We start from the raw sequence: 20,855 nt of genomic DNA, 5'->3' as shown, positions 1-20,855 counted from the left end.
AAAAGTTTTACTGTTTGGTGTCTTTATTCCCGCCATTTTGTAGCGACGTGCCTTCGTTTGTTCCCCTGTCCTTGGTTCTTTTAGGCTGGGAATCTTTTTTGCGAATGGTTTTCATGACCTTTTGTTTGAGGTCATCAAGGGTCAAAGGTTGAACGTCAGCTGCCGGAAGCTCCAGTTCCTCATCAGTAATTAATGAGTCTTGCTGTTGTCTGTAACAAATCATGAGGTAAAGTAAAGATATGAAGTTCAGTATTAGGTCAGAACGGTTTACTTCTGTTCATGATTTGCGTTGCAAACTTAGATTTCGGGGCCACGGCTGTGGACCGGTCTCGACAAGGTGTTAAAAACTCAGCCATCTGAGGGTCGATTTCAAGCCTCTTTTAGAACACTGCTGGTTTCCCAATACTCAACTTAAATTCCTTTCTTGTATATGCAGTCCTGCCTTGTTCATTATCTCCAAAACTCCGTCCTCATTGTTGTAAATGCCCCAACATGGGTCTGCTCCGTAACCATTATATTATCATTATAAAATAATATAAAAAAATCATCTTCATGTATCATTTTCTTAAGGCTGTTTTTGACTCCCTCTGACTCGGGCAATATTGTACCTTATTTGTGTATTATTCTCCCTTTTCCCCCACCAATATGGAAATAATTGTTGATTAAAGTGGATTGAATGTCGGAAATAGTAGGCCTACATGAGTAGTGATATAAGTTTAATTCTGGGGTCATCTCATGAAACTGGCACTGTTTGTACCAAAACATTCCCGCCCCATGAGGACTAACAATTTGCCGATTTGCTCGGGACCACACCCACCCTCTGTAGTAATCCCATACTTACTCAAGAGAGGGCGGTATAATGCTAATGCTGACTCGGGAAACTGGGCGTAGTTTAGCTGCGACCACACTACCCGTTTGCTTCAGCTGCTGTGGCTGGACTGCGTCACCTTTAGCAGCATGTGCTTCCTGTTCGTATCAAGAACATAGATTAGATGAGAGATGTTGTAAGATTGGACATCATCGAATTGAAAAGGTGTCCGAACATTCGCTGTTAACTGCTCATCGAAAAGAAAAAATCGATCTTCTTATGACTACGCGTCTTTTTTGCCCGACGAAACATGACGTATACAGTGTTTTTTCAACAGAGGGCGGCTTGAATATAAACATAGGTCACATCGTCTATATCAACACCATGCAAAGCTTCAAACAATACAGAGTTCAAATAGTACTCCTCGATTGCAACTAATCATTAGCATATATGACTGGTAACCAACCAACCTTCAACTGCAGGAAATGTTGAATCAGCATCAGATCATTGGTAGTCTGTTCAATCTGACCAAGATACATCATGACGTTCATTGTTGAGATACCCTTAGATGAACCAAGTAGATCTACTATAGCTGTGTCGTCACAGCACAGCCGATGAAACGTCCGCTCTACGGCCGTCTTCAGTTGATCTACAAGCTTATTGGAGCGTTTCAGTCGCTTCTCGTACAGGGTACATTTCTTGCTTGCGTCTGTGTTTCTTGTCTATGTATCAACAGAAAAATACGTTTTAGCTGATTTCCAGGTGTCTTTCCTTTTACAGATGTAAAGGAAGTTTAACCCCACAACCTGGGAGTGACGTTTACATTTCATGAAATGACACTATTTTTTGCCAATAACTAAAGTGAACAATAAACAGTCAGAGCCACTACCTTTCCTCCATGGTTTGAGCCATATATTATGGTTGCTCTTAATTTAAACAATATTTAGAGTGTTGTGAGCTCGAGGTTTAACGAGATTTTGTCATTATTTATTTATTTATTTTTTGGGGGCGGGAGATATACCAGGAGAAATCATTTGCAAAAAATGCAAGACATACCTACATATCGCAAATTTCCTTGCCTTGCTTACGAAGTCTTCGTTGAGCACAACTTGTTTCAATTGCGGGAAAAAAGGGTACAACACTAATTTATTATCTCTTCGATGTCATTATTTTTGGAGGGCCCACTTCCCCTGCCCTCTTGGTAATGAGACAACTCGTAAGTTTTGGGAGTTGAGTGTGTGGTTTTGGGTTATCCTATCATACCTCAAGATCCTTCAAGATAGTCTGTCTACTTTCCTCCAGTTTCATTCCCTGCTTCTGAAATGCCTCGATATCGCCGTTGAGGGCGGCTATGACTTCATGCAACACCTCCACCTCGTTGTTTAACTCATTGACGTAGTTAAAGAGGGCAAAGTTCACGTCCTCTTTGTGTATAAAACTCTGGACGAGTTGGTCTAAGTTATCCTGTCCAGTGGAGAGACGTACCCGCTCAAAAGCTCGCTCAAACATTTCAATCTCTTCCGTGTGTGCCCTTTCATTGGCCTTTTTGTCTTCTAGAAAGAGTACATGTCAGGGGAGAACAAATTAAGTAATCTCTATGGCTTGATTGGTTAGTTTGGGTGATTGTTTGTTTGTTTGTTTATTGTTTGCACCTTTCTTCTTCCTTTTAGCGGCCTCGATTGCCTTCATTTCTGTTCTTTCTTGAGCTTTTACGGTCATGAAGTCCTTGAGTTTCTGATCGTGATCAATGATGCGTTTTAGTTCCTTGACTTCTACACCGAATAGTGACTGCTCCCTCTCGGTGCGCTCCCGTAGAGCGGACATCTTAGCTTGAGCTTCGTCTCTGGAAGATGGGAATATGGAAGAGTGTCACTCACTTCATCCAAACATTCAGGTTTCTTACAAATATCGTCATCTCCGTTCATTACCACTAAAGATACTGAACACTATTGGTAATTGTTTAAGACCAGTCATCTCACTTGGTGTATCTCAACAAAGCATAAAATAACAAACCTGTGAACATTTGAACTCACTTGTTCGTCGTAGTTGCGAGAGAATATTGGAAGAAAAAACACCCTTGTCATACAAGTTGTGTGTTTTTAGCAGATGCGTGATCAGACCTCAGCAGCTGATGTCTCGATTTCAATCCAAATAATTCAGTGATTGTCAAGGATTGTCTCCAAAAGGTACAGTTGTCATTCCCAAAACAGTCAATAGCAAATCAACAATAAATTGCTATGAATCTTTTTAATCCTACCCTCAACATATTTGTATAAATCATACTTGGTTGTTTCTTTTTAATAAATCTGTATGTCTATTGCTCAAAATATTTTAGTGTTTTAGTCTGTATACTGTCTGAATCAAGGCCAACTTTAATTTTCCCATTGCGGGATATTACAAATTGTATCTTATCTTTGTCTTATCTTACAAACCTGGTATCATAAGCACCCGTCGCTTCGTCGATCATTTCAGTAATTTGACATTTCAGGTCTTTTTGTTCCTTGCTGAGTTTCCGGTACAGTCTGTCGTAGATGGCGCGCTCACGTCTCAGATGGTCAATTCGCTCCCTCTGCTCGTGGTTATTGGTCAGCATTGTGTTGAAGCCGACTGTCGCCTACGTTTGACCAATCACAGATCGATAAATCATGGAGGTTGGTGATACCAAAAGAAATCTCAAAAAAGTATTTGAAAAAAATGACCTTATAGAAATCTAACAGTTGATCTAACAGAGGCTATTACATTAGCCTTTTGTAAATTAGTTTAATCTTTATAATCAACTTACTGAAATCTTTGTTTCGAATCTAATTGGTAAAACGAATAACTATCTGTTATTTATTCATTAATAGTCCCTTTGAAGTGCTCACCTTATCAAGACGATTTTCCAAAACTCTAATTCGCTTTTGGGTTGTCACGTGACGAATGCTATCCACTTGGAACCCTCCAAGGTCCTTGTACTTCTTTTGGAGCATGCGCTCTAGTTGTGTAACCTGGTTATGTAGTAGAAGTGGTTAGAAAATAAAAATATTATTATATTATATTATAAAAATATTTTAGCATTTTGAGTTATGGTGACCACTATAGGAATACAATGCTTGGAGACAAATTTTCGCAAAACCAAATAGTGCAATTATATCGTGTCCACCATACGTCAAAATGGCTTTTATTGGGTTTTATTTGGGGTTCGCAATTTGAATAGTCCGAGAAATGAATCCGATTATGGTCAGTGTAAGTGCCTTTGGCTGCGACTTTAAAATGGATGAAGCTGCTTTGTGATCTAGCCGAAGCCACAGCCATAAGTTATAGTCAGGTACGGGTTGATTAGGCTACACCTGAATCAATCGACTTCGGCTACGGCTTTGGCTGTTGATTACTGCGATGAATAGGCCCTTTGAGCAATGTACAGCCATAAACCTTATCAATCCATTCGGACCCGGTATCCCAGGGAATTCTATCCGCCGGAGATTCGTTCCCATGCAAAATTAACATGGGCTGAGGAGGAAGATTCAAAAGAGGGCGCTATCAGAAGAAGTTTGTACACAGTTTGCCAAATGGGGGGGGGGGTGGAATATCGGGGGGGGGGGGACACACAGAATCTGCTGCCACACCGGTTTTACGTTCTTTACCTTTTCATTCAGTTTTACAAGAGCGCCCTCTTCCGCCATGACAGTAGCTTCATGTTCCTCGAATTTGTCCAAGAGTTTCTTGAGAAGGTGAGTATTTGTCTGGTCCTTCTTGACGTTGTTTTGGCTCACTGCCAGCAGTAAGTCGGTGTCAATCTCTTGCATTTCTCCGCTCAGTGTGTTGATGTGTACCCTTTAAAATAATCACAGATCGAATGAAACTTAAAAACAAATTACCAAAGTCACAATGCAATCTGTTTGTTTGTGTGCTTGTTTGTTTGTGTGTGTGTTTTTGTTTTGTTTTTTTCTCTTGCTTTTCTCACTCAGTTAGTTGATGTTGCCATTTTGAACATGATCAAACAATGAACATGAAATTAAACAAAATTTGTTTTACCAAAGTCACAATGATGGTGATTGTTTGTTTGTAAGTGGTTTTGTTTTTTGTGTTTCTTTTCTTGCGTAAGTCCCCTTGATCCTAAATGTCTGCTTCACTATCTGAGATGCAACTGCACCAAGTAATCCTCCTTTGTCTTAAAGTGACACTGTTCTTTGAGAGTGGGGGTTTAAGTTCAACCAAATGATTGGATCGTCTACTATTCTACCAATTTGGACAATATCATGAAGAAGTATAGTGATTCTTCTTTGTATGTACCACACACACAGATCATTGTTATTTGATTGGCATAATATCGCTTCGGACGCGTTGCAGCGTCCTTTCCAAAATAGTCAGTCCGACCGCTTGTCCAAACGAAGCAAGCTCGTGTTGTACCAACAGTGCTTGATCCCATTTCACTATTTTAAAAAAAAATAACTTAAAAAACAGAAGAATGGAAACTCAAATTCTAAGATCTACTCACATTTGTTTGCGGATGATATTACGAGCTTCCTCGAAGTAGGTCTTTCGATGTCCTTCAACGATGCGATACTGGCGGTGAAGTCTCCCCAGTTCCTCCTCAGCCATTCGTTGATCATTCTCCTGCTCCGTCGGAGATTCCATTTCAACACGATTCATCTTCAAGACTTTGGATTTCAAATTTATCTGTTGCAATTAAATCAACATTACAAAATTTGTTTTACCCAACAAAACAGTTGCTGGCAGTGTAAGCACTTTATGTAATCCACCATATACATAAACTGACAAACCTGTAGAAGTTTGAGATCGATCGGTCATCTGGGTCACGAGAAAATAGAGAAAACCGATTACACATTTTGCTTGACATCGATAAAAAGGAATATAACGCCCAATGAGCTATAAACTCCAAACAGGAAACTAGTTTTTATTTATTTCTCATCAATATGACATTTTCAGACAAGGGATGTTTTCTACTATCATCATCATTTGGCCGCGTAAGTTTTATGTTAATGTGATCTTAGACGAGTTTTTTCTTACCAATTTTGTAACGTTCCTTTAAATTTACATAACAATAATTTAACATTAAAGATGAAGAGCAATATAAACTTTACTTATGCAGACTTTTAGTTATAAAAGACTTTACGTCCGCAGCCCCCTCAACCAAGGCACTGGACACGTTTGGTAAATTACTCAAATTAGCCTATTAAACACTAATACTTGGCAACGAGCAGCAACGGAGAGCTTTTAAAGTACATCACAGTGTGAGAAACGACTCCCTCTAAAGTAACGTAGGTTTGAGATAAGGGAATATTATTTCTCAGTAAAAAATATTTGAATCTAAAAAAAAATGACTTCAGGCCTTAAACCTTGTTTCAACACAGCATACATTGTACAACAAGGGCGTTTTTATTTCATTATTATCTTGAAACTTCGATGACCAAGAGCCAAAATTTTCACAGAATTGCTATTTTACGACAATAAGAAAACGTGTCCAGTGCCTTTAACAAAAGTAGAAGATTGACGGTAAAAACAAGTAGAAGATGTACCTTTCACAGCTTGCAACTCCTCAAACTTGACTCTGCGATCAGCAGTATACAATGGTTTTAGGTTTGCGAAAACTTGAAGCTGTGTTTCGAAACTATGTGAATCATGAGTTACTTTGTTTATACGGGTCAAGCGCAGTTAACCATTGTTTTATCACAGTCAACACGCTTATTAGAAACTTTCGCGCGCTTATATGACGCTTTGGGCGCCATCTTTCATATCAAACAATGAAAACGTGCACGCGTGTACGCGCTGCGCACGACCCTCGGCCAATGATAGCCTTTAGTTGACCCTTGGCGGGGATACTAGTTCGGTGGTTGTGACGTCATACACAAGGGGCTAAAAAGACGCTTAAGTACGCGCGTGTCAAATGCTAGTATTTTGACGCGGCGAGTCCATCTCAAAATGAACCATGTTTACACGGTCAAAGTAACGGCATCGATCAAAATCATTTCTTATAATTCTGAGAAGACCTCGAGTCTTTAAAGAACGGTTAAAAGCCAAGTTCATCAAAGGAAAACTTAAAGGAACACGTTGCCTTGGATCGGACGAGTTGGTCTATAAAAAGCGTTTGTAACCATTTTTTATAAAATGCATATGGTTGGAAAGATGTTTTAAAAGTAGAATATAATGATCCACACAAATTTGCCTCGAAATTGCGTGGTTTTCCTTTTACTTTGCGAACTAACACGGTCGGCCATTTATGGGAGTCAAAAATTTGACTCCCATAAAATAATGGCCGACCGTGTTAGTCGACGAGGTAAAAGGAAAACCGTGAAATTTCGAGGCATGTTTGTGTGGATCATTGTATTCTACTTTTACAACATCTTTCTAACCATATGCATTTTATAACAAACGCTTACAAACGCTTTTCAAAGACCAACTCGACCGATCCAGGGCAACGTGTTCCTTTAAAGGGAAAGTACACGTTTGGTAAATACTCAAAACAAATATTAACTTAAAAACTGACTTGGTAACAAGCATTGGGGAGCTGTTGGTAGTATAACACATTGTGAGGAACGGCTCCCTCTGAAGTAGCATAGATTTTGAGAAATAGGTAATTTCTCGCTAAAATAATAAAAGACTTCTAGCTAGAAGTCTTTTATTCCTATCTATAATAAGCACACAAATTCGTCCAACGAGGGTGTTCTTTCTCTCATCATTTTTTCTCAACTTCGATGACCAATTTAGCTCAAATTTTCACAGGCTTGTTATTTTATGCTTATGTTCGGATACACCAAGTGAGAAGATTAGTCTTCGACCAATAACAATAGTGTACCTTTCCTAATGCATTTCCTAATATTATAAAGGGCTTCTGGTAATGAGTAGTCTTGGTTCAAGACTCTCCTGGATTTTTCACAACAGGGCGCGCTTTCACCCCCAACGCGCTATCAACCACGAACCGCTATCACCCGAGAACCGCTATCACAGGAGAGTCTTGGCACATTCGTTAAATTTCCCCAAAAAATCGGGGGGAAACATAATGCGCGCGCGTACGTTTCCCGCAGAGCCCGCCCCTTCATTTTTGGGGGAGATTTAACGAATGTGCAAAGACTCTGCTGTGATAGCGGTTCGTGGTTGATAGCGGTTCGTGGTTGATAGCGCGTTGGGGTCCGGGTGATAGCGCGCCCTTTTGTGACAAATCCAGGAGAGTCTTGAACCAAGACTAGGTAATGAGTGGAGCCGGTATGTATAAAGTAGGCGTGTTTACATCGGGAATTACCTCCACGATTATTATCTATTTAGTCTTTAACTTTTTAGCCTATCCTTAATGTATTATCTATAATTAATTGAACTCGTTACGGCAATTTTCCCACACTCTCACTTTATAAAATATTAAGCGAAATCGTCCATTTGTAGTCCTTTTTACCTTGACATTTCACAATACTCGTCAAACGGATCAATGCCTGATTCTATAAAAAAATAACTAACTTTGTTTGCGTTCACTTCAAGTCTTAAATGGGGGAAAACGTACTGGATTTAAAATTCAGATGAGGAAATACGTTAACCATGGTGCAAGGATTTTTCTTACCCCTTCAATATAGCCCAAAGCTAGCTGAAATATTACTCAGACAGCCAATAGATGGATTGCGCATGACGTCATCGGCCGCCATCTTTGATGAAGTGTGCAAGAGTGAGGAGGTCTCATTGGCTGAGACTCGTGTGTAGCGCGTACACGTGCATGTTTCCATTGTTTTAAAACAAAGATGGCGGTCAATGACGCTATATGCAAGCCATCCATGGGTGCACCCAAGTAAATAGAGACCGAATCAATGCGCCGAGCCCTCATTAATAATATATATGCCCTCAAAATGTTCTGTAAATGACAGATTTTAGGGCCAAAACTTTCAGGGATTATTAAAATATGGCCCATTATTGTACCATGGGGTTACTAACTCACAATTTCGGGTGCTTGGGTGAGCCAGGCCCCGACAAAATGGTCCTATTTTGTTCACAAGCGATAGGACCCCCTTTCTCAAGATGGCTGCTTCTATGTTTCGAAGTAATCACCTCTGTGAAGGTTTTTTTCTTTTCTTTGCGACGGCCGTAGCTCAGGAGGACCCCAGACTACCCACATAAAATAGATAAGAAAACTGAAGTTCAGATGTCACTGCATGTTGTGTTTTTGTTTTGAATGACTGAGGGACTTTTTAATATTTTGTGTGTATTTTTGAGGATGTAACATTTAGCGTTGGTTGAATAGGACTTTTATTTACTAGGGTGCCCCCCCCCCCCACCCCCATGGCCCTTTACGAAACCACGGCTTCGGCTTTGGATTCAGCTTCAGGCTCCGTCCTCTCGTCTGAAGCCCTGAGCACGTATGCAAAGCACGCGCAATATTTTGAAAACAACTGCGGGCCAAGCCTGAGCCGAATCCAAAGCCGAAACCGCGGTTTCGTACAGGGTCAATAAGTGCTGTTTTACACTCATTTATAAATGATAGTTAGAGAGTGGATAAATAGACAGTGGTTGGTCAATGAAGGGAAATCTTCAGTGTGATTGGTCCGTGGGTATTAAATAGTCACAGGTATATCAAGTTTATACAGACCATACCCTGGCGTATAAAGCCAGGTTCATATCTGCCTTCGAATGGAAATGGCATCCATGCGAAGCGGCGATTTTGTGAAGTTACGACTTTTCCAAAGCGTGGTTACGTGTTGCCAAAGATATGAACTATTCACGACCAAGCATATTCTAGGCATTCCAACAAAATTGTTATGAAAAGTGGAGTTTTAAATTATCAGAAAAGACGATTTGACTTTCATAGAAAAATAATGGTCCGAGTTGTTTTCTCGTTTTCGATGTTCACAAGAGACTTGCGTAGTCTACACAATCGTACGGAGCTAATATTGTTGTTAAGCTTTTTAAAGGAGAACTAAATAATTGATACTCAGATAATGCTCTGTTGCCGGAAACTTGTTAATCATTGAAGACAATGGTGCTTAAGGTTTCTTTAACAATCATTAGGCTTGACCTGCTTTGTCCTTCTGAGGTAAAAGTCTTTATCTTTTTCTTTTTGCTCAGAAAGTCAAACAATGCATTATTGGTGCCTTAAGTCTCCCATTAGGCGAATCAGCACTGTGTTGATGATATGTTACCATGGCAATATGAATAAAATAGTCATAAAATACACAATTTGGGCAGTAAAGCAATATACACGTTGTTGCTAAATTTTCAGCTTCCAGTCTGGTTTCAGTATCTGAAAAGGTTGGGTGCAGTTTACACAGGTTGATGCAAACATCGTTAATATTGTTATGGTTTGCGGTAACCATAGGGTTTCAACTCGACGTTTTGATCAGTATGCTCTGATCGTCTTCGGGAGAAAGATTAATGTTTAATGTAACTGTTGTTGTGGATCGTGCGAAACAATTGATGTTACTTTCTCAACCGTGCTAGGTACGTGACCGTGTTGATAAAAGGCTCAACATTCAAGTAAAAACCTTAACCGAAACTCCGCCATTTTGGAACGAGGAAACAGGTAACTATGCTGACGTGAAATCACAGCTTTTACACAAGGAAACCTGACCTCTAACCAGACTATAAGACATTGACCAGGATTTGAACCAACGCCAATCGCAAAGAAGACGGTCATCATCATTGCCAGGATTTGAACCGACGCATCTACGCTAACTTAAACAATACTGGTAATATAAATTTATATAAAAACAAATGCAAAACTTGTCTATGTGCTCAAGAGCATAAGACTTGACCAGGATTCGAACCCACCGTCTATTACTCTCTTTAAACCACAGGGAACTTAACAAGGATGCGAACGTTCTGACCGGGTTTCGGCAATTTCAGCCTTACCACACGACATAAAAATTCGGTGAGGCAACAATTCTAAACTTTTATTTCTGTCTCTCAATTATTCAGTCATGTTGGAATTTGACTAGGATTCGAACCACTGTCTGCCTATGAGACAGAAAGAACACAGTCCAGTGTGACCAGGTTTCGGCAACTTCAGCCTAACCAGACGACATACAACTTCGGTGAGGCAACAATTCTCTTATTTATGTCTCTCAATTATTTAGCCATGTGCATTAGGTTGAAAGTGTCCGTTTTACTGATTGCAATGTCGGTATCAATCGTTAGCTGTGGATCATGTTCCGGAGGGTGGGCTCAACATGATCAACGCTGTTACTTACTTCTAGCAAGTCCAAAACTTACCTGGGAAGAAGCAATCGATGCTTGTCAAGAGGTTGGCGGTAACATTGTGCTGCCCTCTACCGTACAAGAGAACAAATTGATTGGTAATCTGTTCAAGGCTCAGAATGACTCGCTGATTGGGGGTTTGTGGTTGGGATGCTTCAAGCCAACAGGTGACGATGGGCCTTTAGTTTGTTGGGACAACTCGGCCCTACCTAAGCAGACGGATCACGCGCTGTGGGATGATGGCCAGCCTGATGGTGGAAGTTGCGTAATCATGTGGCAATTTGATTATGTTTGGCATGATGCTAGGTGTCATAGACCTTTTCGCAAATACTGGGGCGCGCGCGTAAAGCCTGGAATTAGGTGCATTGTGGTCTAGCTGGTACCCAAATTTGATCCATATCTATCCCACAATGCACCTCATTCAACAGTCTGCGCTTGCGCATTGGTATTTGCGATAAGGTCTATGTCCCACGCTTCACCATGTGCGAGCGCCCTCTATGTCAGCGGCTTGCGGGTCGTTGTCACGAAGTGGACCTAGACCAAGGATGCAGTTCTCTCAGTACGTACATCATTGAGGAGCGTCAGATGACGTCTTTGATGCAGTGCTGTGCAGTGTGTTCTAAGACCCCTTACTGCTTTTCGTTCAGTATGACTAACAACACATGCGTGAGCTACTTTGTGAAGCAATCCGATATGATAGTCAGCAACTCTGATACCAAAGGTACCAACTGTAGATACTACGAGGTTGACAAAAATTAAGTGTCACACGGGTGAGATCGCAGGCCTTGAATTTCACGTAAACTTCGGGTCAATTTGCCACTTTTAACAGTTCAATATTTCATGATGTTGTAAATTTAAAATGGGAGCCCATTTAAAGACAGCTTGCACATTCAAAAATGGCTTGCCCATTCAAGATGGCTTTAGCCCATTCAGAGATGGCTTGTCCATTTAAAGATGGATTGCCCATTCAAGTTTTGCTTGCCCACCAGGATTGTTTGTTGCCTATTCAAAGATGGCATGCCCATTCAAAGATGGCTCGATAAAGATGGGTTGCCCATTCAAAGATGGCTTGCCCTTTCAAGATGGCTTGCTCATTCAAAGATGGCTTGCCTTTAAGTTTGGATGGGACGTAAAGCCGTTGGTCCCGTGTTTTGTGTAGCGCAAGTAAAAGAACACAGCCCACTTATAACAAAAAAAAGAGAAGGGGCTCGCCCCGATGTTCCTGGTTTGATTGGCAGCATATTGCGCCACAGCACCTCGTTAACCATTACATAATGCAAGGGAGCATGTCTCATAATTCAAACGTAGTGTGTCACATACATTGTAGAGAAATACAATAATAATGTAAGCGCCTTTCAGAGTGGCGGATACGCGCGCTACGATAAGAAGCCAATAATAATCATTAACTGTCATTCTTACTTTTCATGAACTCGTATCACAGACATCTTTTCCTAGTTTAAGACATGATTTCTGTGTCGGTGTCCCATGTGTAATCTGTCCACCAGAGATGATGTCGCCCTGGTAAATGTAGATTGCCTATACAGTTACGCGCAAAAGCCAAAATCACCCGCTAACCCGTTTAATGCTTGACGTAAGCACATCCAGACTGCTTCCCGCAAGTGCCGATTCTTTGCTTATGGTCACCAAAGCCATGAAATTATCATGCTCTAAGATGTTCTTACAATGGGTTCACCATAGAGGTAGATTCCCTCCATGGTTCACTGAACCAAATGACACTCGTAGTTTAGACAACCCTACAGCTTGTGGGGTGGTCATCTTCCTCCATTGTTAATGTTAAGGCAAGCTGTGACGTTCGTTGTGTACGTCCTTCGCTCCAGAGTGAATCAGTGCATGGAGGAATAAATTATTCCTCCATGATCAGTGCAGGGTGCGTGGTATAAATGCAGTTCATTCAGTACTGTTCGACCCTTACCATCAGTGCTGTACAACCACAACTGACGCCATGAAAACTGCCACCATCTTCAAGTATGTGTTCCTTTACGGACTAGCACTATTTGAAACATTTTGCTTCTTACGTTACATTTCTTCTGATCATGAGCGAAGTTTACTTAACACAAAGAGTATACATACGAAAGATAGCAGAGAAATACAAACAGAGCTCGTCAACCTGCAAGCTACCTCCACGCTGCAAGCTACCTCCACGCTGCAAGCAAGTAGTAGTCGGAACGTTACTGGAAACGTCACAACTTCACCGACGGCGGAACCTGCACAATTAACTACTGTGTCTGGACAACCAGTCGTCAATCCTCATCGTTTTAAGTTTACAATGCACAACCAAGATGCCTGCTTCAACAGGAGCAACTCAAACGGAGAACTATTCTTGGTTTTGCTCGTCAAATGTGCGCCGTTCGAGAAGTTGGACCGAGAGCAAATCCGGAAAACTTGGGGAGGTGTGAAGGAGGTGTTCGGTAGACGGGTCCTGACGATGTTTCTTCTAGGGGAGTCAACGGACCCCATCATTCGGAAACAAATTCAAGAGGAAAACCGTGAATTTCATGATCTTATCCAAGAAGACTTCATCGATGTTTACGTAAATCTGACTTACAAGAACATGATGGGACTGAAATGGATATCGATGTACTGCCCTCAAACCAGCTTTGTATTCAGTGTAGATGCTGACATGATGATTAACATTGTTACACTGGTAAGACGGTTGTCCAAAATGCCAAAGACTGATTTTGCAGAAGGCCATCTTAGGACAAATGTCATCGTAGAAAGAGGGAAAAAATCCAAGTGGTACATTCCAAAGGAGGTTTACGCTCCTAAAAGGTATCCACCTTTTCTTAATGGCGCTTGCTACGCAATGTCTCGAGATGTAGCTGTACGTGTCTTCGACAAGTCCAAGTATGTACCGTTCCTTCGTCTCGATGATGCATTTGTAGGAATAATTATGAGCAAAATCGGCGTCATTCCGATGCTTTCTCCGATGTACGAGCAGTATTCTGGGAAGTACGCGGAGGCGATGGAAAAGGGTATTGGAGTTGGAATACTTCACAACAGACATCGCCTCAATGATACAATGTTGAGCCTTTGGCATAAACTAGTTGGATCACAAATTGAGCAGATAAACAAAACCTCGCAATAGTAATAGTTATAATTATGTTAAAGGAACATTACCGATTTTTGTATTGCTATCAAAATAGTTGCAGTGTAAGCACTTTATGAAATCTACCGTATACATAATCTGACAAACCTGGAGAAGTTTGAGATCGATCAGCCATCTGGATCTCTGGAAATTAATGGGGAAGTATTACACATTATTATTGCATGACTTCGATTAATAAAAATGGTGTAAAAGCTCACTGAGCGATAAACTCCAACTGGGAATTAGTTTTATTTATTTCTCATCAAATATGGCATTTTAGACGGAAGTATTTCAAGGGATGTTTTCTTCTATCATCATTATTAGACCGTGTATGTTTTATGTAAATCGGGGATCTTAGACGAGGTTTTTTTCTTAACGCTTGTGTAATGTTCCTCCAAAGTTGGTCTAACTTTAATAACAAAAGTCCTCAGTTGCTCATTTTCATTCAAATTCAAACTGGCCACAAAGTCTTCACTCAAGTCACCACTTACTTAATGTAGTAACAAGTTCTTAAAAGATAAGTAAGTTATATGAGAAAAAGGCGTACACCAAAAAAATCTTTTTGAAGAAAACAAAATGTAATACAAAATAATAAAAAAGGATGCGGCCTCAAAAAAGCACGAGTGAGGGGACGATCAGTTTGTATATGTTTATTTGTTTGGCCTAATTCAATTGCGACAAGTACGTTTTTGCAAAATCTTCTTAGAATGAGACTTACAAGCAACTTGTAAGACAACAAAATGCTGTGCATGCTACAGGGTCACTTTGGTAGCACATGATGAGTCATTTTCAAGCACTTTCTAATAAAAATAAGTGAACTTTGAAATCATGAATGCCTTTTCTTCATGGAATTGTCGGGAAATATAAATGTGTACCTTTAAAAATGCCTCGACTGACATTGGTTTTATGTTTGATGAGTTGTGTTTGCGTGTATAATTACCATGGAGGTTTTCTCTGTCAATTTCGGCATAAATGAACAGCCAATTTAACCACTCGCGCAAAATTTAATGCTACTTTCGATTTCCTTTTATGACTAGTTAAATGTAATGTTGCGTCATTCGATTGAACAAAATAATAATTCAATTTAACAATTCATCAAAACAGCATTCAATTAATTCGCAGACACTTTTAAATAGGCGTGTTTGTCACGAATAGAATGGCGATACGCTATATTGACTCAAAATAACATTGAATGGCCGAATTCTGAATTTGAAACGCAGTAACAACTGGAGTGTCCAGTTCCTTTAACCAGTTTGACTTTAAGCGATTGACTGGCACAAACGTGTTTCTCTTGGCTGACTTGTTATGCTATGCCAGTTCAAAGGGAACTTTTTGTTAAATGTTGGTATGCGAATCACACTTACATTTCTCAGCAAAGTTCTTCCAAGAGTTGTCATAATTATGGCGCCCTATGCAAAATATTGTTCGTTGCGTTGTGACATCATAGCTTTGTGACAATCACGTGCCGGGTTTTAATAATTACATTGATTGTATTTTTCAGTAAGCGACTTACATGCCTATATTGATCACTATTTTCACACACAAAAATGGGAATATTATGCAAGTAAAAAAGAACAAGTTGATCGTCCGAGTTTTTCCAAACAAGAGGAGGATGAGGGATTATGTTTTATTTTTAAAAAACTTTCAAAGGTTGCCGCCAAGCATTTAAATTCGAACTGTCCACCAATTCCTCAATTAAAAACAGTCACTACTTATGTAGTTACTAATTCTTAAAAAGATAAGCAAGTTTAAAGAGAAAGACAAAGACAATTTTTCTTTTTTGGCAAGAAAATGAAGAAAAAAATTATATATCAAAAGGACACGGTCTCAAAGAAGGATGAGGGAGGGAACGGTCAAGTGGTATTTTTTATTCGGCCTAGCAAACACCATATAAATCGGCTACGACATGAAACGGATTGGCTATGTTTTTTCCCCGTTTATTTATGATGTATACATAAATTGTTCCAGCAAAATTTTGGGATACGAACGAAAGTCTGGACAATTCCAATAAAATCTGAACAGCTAACTCAAACCATGGAGGTATGATTGTGTAGCGTGTTTTGCTTCAAGTCATCCATACTGAGCTCAGTCAAGCGGATGGAATAAAGCCGGTGTCGCATGCAATTATGTCCTCTATGCAATCCGGAGGATATTGTTGCATATGCAATAATGTCCGCCGGACGGTTTTGCATATATGCAATCGTGTCCGCCTGGACGCTGCTGCATAATGCAATTGTGTCCGCCCGGACACATTTGCATATGTAGTTGTGTCCGCCCCCGTGCAAAACCGTCCTTGCAGTAAATTAACCGCCATTGGTCGACGGAACACGTTCAACATTTTGTTTTACAAGCTAAGTGCATGTCATGAATGACATGGGGAATGTTCGGCCGTTGGATATTCGCTGCAATCATAAAATACGTGAGTATTCATGCTGCATACATGTATATACATGTATATACGTAGCTTCAGTGCATGCACGCTCGCTTACGCGCGCACATACATGTCCACCGGACGGTTTTTGCATAGCCCCGGACACGATTGCATATGCAAAAGTGTCCGGGGCGGACAGTATTGCATGGCGGACACAACTGCATCTGGCCCCGGCATAAACAAACACGTTTGCCACGTTACATTTTAACTATCAAAGACAAACACAAAATACATTTGCAATAATTTGTCGTCACTCATGCTTAAAATTGTTGTTTCTAGGCACATTGCCTATTAGTCCTGCGCAGCTGTTGTACCAAGCGGAGGTAGAACAACCTTTGATCCCTGCTTCGTTCCAACTCCTTCTAATTTGGTAGAACATACTCATAATGATGATGAGAGACACACACTCACTACACCATTGCTACCTCCATGGATTCAGGAACACGATTGACTCGTGGCGCCCGAGTGCAGAGCCCCAGCCACGGTCATGCATCGCTGGTTTATTGCATAACATAACCACAGCTACAAGATCAATATTTGATACCATTAAATTTAATTTATTTCTAGAACCATGGTCAACCAGCAGGCGAAAGCTGCTGCCACAAGTGGTTATCCTTATTTCTACCCGCTGTAGTTTACAACATGTGTTTATTAGTGTTTTGTAGTATCTCATTCCGGAGTTTTACGCATCAATTACTGTACATTCCCACACTTGGTTAAATCAGTTAATTAAACAAACAAATTGACATTACATACAAATCCATCCGAGATGGATAGTAGCTCAGTTAAGAAATGATTATGCCACACACAAATCACTTCCTCTTGTTTCTACATCATTTCAAATTTGTAATTTAAAGGTAGGCCAAGCGTTTCGTTTTTGCCCATTGCTAAATATTTTGCCAAAGGTATCAATAAAGATACAATGCAAGTCAAAAGTGAAAGTTCCAGCTGAATACTTGTTAAAGGCAGTGGACACTATTGGTATTTACTCAAAATAATTATTAGCATAAAACCTTTCTGGTGACGAGTAATGGGGAGAGGTTGATGGTATAAAACATTGTGAGAAACGGCTCCCTCTGAAGTGATATACATGTAGTTTTAGAGAAAGAAGTAATTTTCCACGAATTATTTTGATTTCGAGACCTCAAATTTAGAACTTGAGGTCTCGAAATCAACCATCTAAATGCACGCAACTTCGTGTGACAAGGGTGTTTTTTTCTTTCATTATTATCTCGCAAGTTCGATGACCGATTGAGCTCAAATTTTCACAGGTTTGTTATTTTGTGCATATGTTGAGATACAGCAAGTGAGGAGACTGGTTTTTGACAATTACCAATAGTGTCCACTGGCTTTAAGAAAACTGCAAAATTCAATTACAGCAGTTTCATTTGAAACGTCGAATGCATCCATGTTTATAGAGGCGGCAGTGAGTACCAACCACAACTCTGGACGAGGGCATTTTAATCTCCAAATATCACCTTTAGACGATCTTTGGGGTTTCAAACCTTCTTTTTAAAATTTATTTACCCAAAGTTCATGAAAATTAAAAATATACATAGGCCTAGCATGCATTTTGTTAGAGAAACAAATTAGTTGTTTTTTCCAAATACAACCAATTTTCTAACTAACTTTGAACCTGTGAACTTGAAAAATCAAACACCCCAACACGCTGCCGAACCCACCAACAAACACCCCAACACGCTGCCGAACCCACCAACAAACACCCCAACACGCTGCCGAACCCACCAACAAACACCCCAACATATAATACAAACAAACACCTCAACGAACAAACAAAAATGGAAATAAAAACCAAGAAAACATTTGACATCACGCCAGACTTTTACAATTCTTAGTTGTATACAAGTAATCGTAAAGGGATGACGAGATTTTATTTGGTTTTCTTTGTTGATCTGATAGGTTTATTTTACTCTCATATAATTATTTCATGGCTAATTTACTTTCCCTGACCACAAAGTAACTACATTTTTAGTTTAAAAAGTTTTGACTAAAGTATTTGCAGAAACAGAATCGCACAATCTAAAACTGGTTGGGACATGCTTAGTCCTGGAGTTTTAAAGGGAATGTATACCTTGGTAACCAGGTAACATAAGACTCCTCTTTACACGAAATATTGACATCCATTCACATAACACTAGATCAGCTACTAAAATTCATATTGGAAAGGCTCGGACCACTTTATTTATGAAAACAGTCAGACATCAAGGCCCCCTACTCTGGAATCAGCTCACCCCAATACCTTCATTTAGAACTGTGCACAGCTTAAAAAAACACATGAAAAACCTACTTATAACCAGTATCGTCTAAAATGACACCACCTGTAACTACACGCGTACCATGATTATCCATTCCAAATTATCAAGTTTTTGTAATGTCCTAAATAATGTTCTGTTAATTTTCCTTTTTGTTATCAACTCTCAATATGTATTTATGGCTGCATAGCAAACACATTTTTTTCAAAACAGTTTAATTACAAACAATCATTGTTTTGTGTTATTTTTGCTGTATGCACTATACCTTTCACCGTACCTTAATTTCAATAATCAATATTGTTATTGGTATAAACTAAAACCTATTAATTTATATTATAAAGGGTCCAGGCTCTGTACAAGCCTAGGCTTTTTCCTGGTGCCCTCCTCTTATCACTCGTTGTTCTTATTTCTTGTATGTTTCATGATTATTTATTGTGATATTTGGAAATAGGAAATAAAAAACAAACAAACAAACAAACAAACCTTTTGCAATCACTCTATACATTAATTGCAATTGGTTAGAGCTCAAGCAGCTTTCAATAGTATCAAACATTTTGAGAATCATTTCACTCTGAAATGGTTATGGAAAAAGATATCAGTTTTTATCTCTCAAAAGTTGAGATGGAGACAGTTTGTCTTTTCTATTTACAGATCATTTTTCTTGCATGGACAAAACCACTCCAGGTTTGCGGCAATACATTAAAAATTTTACCACATTCTAAGAGGGAAACAGACTGGGTAAATTTTGAAATGATTTTGGGGGTTGAACAAAGAATTGACTAGAGTGGAATGCGAACCCCTGAACAAATATATTGACAAATTAGGGAGGCTGCCATCATGGGGCTAGATAGCTCAGTTGGTAGAGCGCCGGCACGTTAATCCGGAGGTCGTTGGTTTGAATCCCACTCTAGTCAATTCTTTGTGCAAACCCCCCAACAAATAAAAAATTACAAAACAAAAATTAAAACAATCCAGCGGTTCCTAAAAACGATAGGTATTTTGTTTAAACAGCCAGCCAAACAGACTAAGACAAAACAGAACAAAATGACAGACAAACATGAGACATGACAGCTTCTCTGACACAAGACAGATCAGGGAAAATACAACAAATTCACAGATCAGGGAAAATAACAACAAATTCAGAATTAGTTAAAAGATGGCACAGCAGTTCAAGCAGAAGCAATACAAAATAAACATGTAACACTGATTGTGAAGTGGATGTGATTGAATCACACTCAAAAACAATTCATCAATATCGTCACTAACAAATCATACTGAACGATGGTTGTGCGTTTGTTGTTTGTAAAAAAGATAAATTTGCGGTCGCCAGTCAGAAGGTTGTTACAACAAGAACCAAGTTCATTGTCCACCATGGTTAACTAAAGGTTGACTAGTTGACTCGAACCCAGGCTGGTTGACCATTGGTTGACTACTGTGGTTGACCATTTGGAACCAGCCTCAGGACACCATGGTTAACTAAAGGTTGACTAGTTGACTCGAACCCAGGCTGGTTGACCATTGGTTGAATACTGTGGTTGACCATTTGGAACCAGCCTCAGGACACCATGGTTAAAGCCAGTGGACACTATTGGTAATTGTCAAAGACTAGCCTTCACAGTTGATGTATCTCAAGATATGCATAAAATAACTAACCTGTGAAAATTTGAGCTCAATTGGTCATCAATGTTGTGAGATAATAATGAAAGAAGAGAAAACCCTTGTTACACGAATTTGTGTGCGTTTAGATGGTTGATTTCGAGACCTCAAGTTCTAAATCCGAGGTCTTGAAATCAAATTCGTGGAAATTACTTCTTTCTCGAAAACTATGGCACTTCAGAGGGAGCCGTTTCTCACAATGTATTATACCATCAACCTCTCCCCATTACTCGTCACCAAGAAAGGTTTTATGATAACAATTATGTTGAGTAATTACCAATAGTGTCCACTGCCTTTAACTAAAGGTTGACTATTTGACTCGAACCCAGGCTGGTTGACCATTGGTTGAATACTGTGGTTGACCGTTTGGAACCAGCCTCAGGACACCATGGTTAACTAGAGGTTGACTAT

The 20,855-nt window shown here is 39.8% G+C and overlaps 2 protein-coding genes across 2 annotated transcripts; one reads left to right on the top strand and one right to left on the bottom strand.

Annotated features, from left to right (window-relative positions):
* Window positions 1–7: 7 nt before the first annotated feature.
* Window positions 8–9,403, bottom strand: LOC117306319 (coiled-coil domain-containing protein 63-like). Its single transcript, XM_033790921.1, has 10 exons — window positions 9,380–9,403; window positions 5,286–5,467; window positions 4,432–4,621; window positions 3,673–3,795; window positions 3,241–3,422; window positions 2,461–2,651; window positions 2,072–2,361; window positions 1,279–1,530; window positions 842–966; window positions 8–209 (listed from the first exon to the last, which is right to left on the bottom strand). Exons 1-10 carry the CDS (start codon window positions 9,401–9,403, stop codon window positions 8–10), a joined length of 1,761 nt encoding a protein of 586 aa, XP_033646812.1.
* Window positions 9,404–12,777: 3,374 nt separating this feature from the next.
* On the top strand, window positions 12,778–14,337 carry LOC117306323 (beta-1,3-galactosyltransferase 5-like). The gene has a single exon (XM_033790925.1). The coding sequence runs from the start codon at window positions 12,942–12,944 to the stop codon at window positions 14,082–14,084; it is 1,143 nt and encodes a 380-aa protein (XP_033646816.1). The 5' UTR covers window positions 12,778–12,941; the 3' UTR covers window positions 14,085–14,337.
* Window positions 14,338–20,855: the final 6,518 nt, after the last annotated feature.

The sequence above is a fragment of the Asterias rubens genome, unplaced genomic scaffold, assembly GCF_902459465.1.
Source record: "Asterias rubens unplaced genomic scaffold, eAstRub1.3, whole genome shotgun sequence".
NCBI classification, from domain to species: domain Eukaryota; kingdom Metazoa; phylum Echinodermata; class Asteroidea; order Forcipulatida; family Asteriidae; genus Asterias; species Asterias rubens.
The sequence above is the reverse complement of the archived record's forward strand: the minus strand, read 5'-3'. Positions and strand labels throughout refer to the sequence as shown.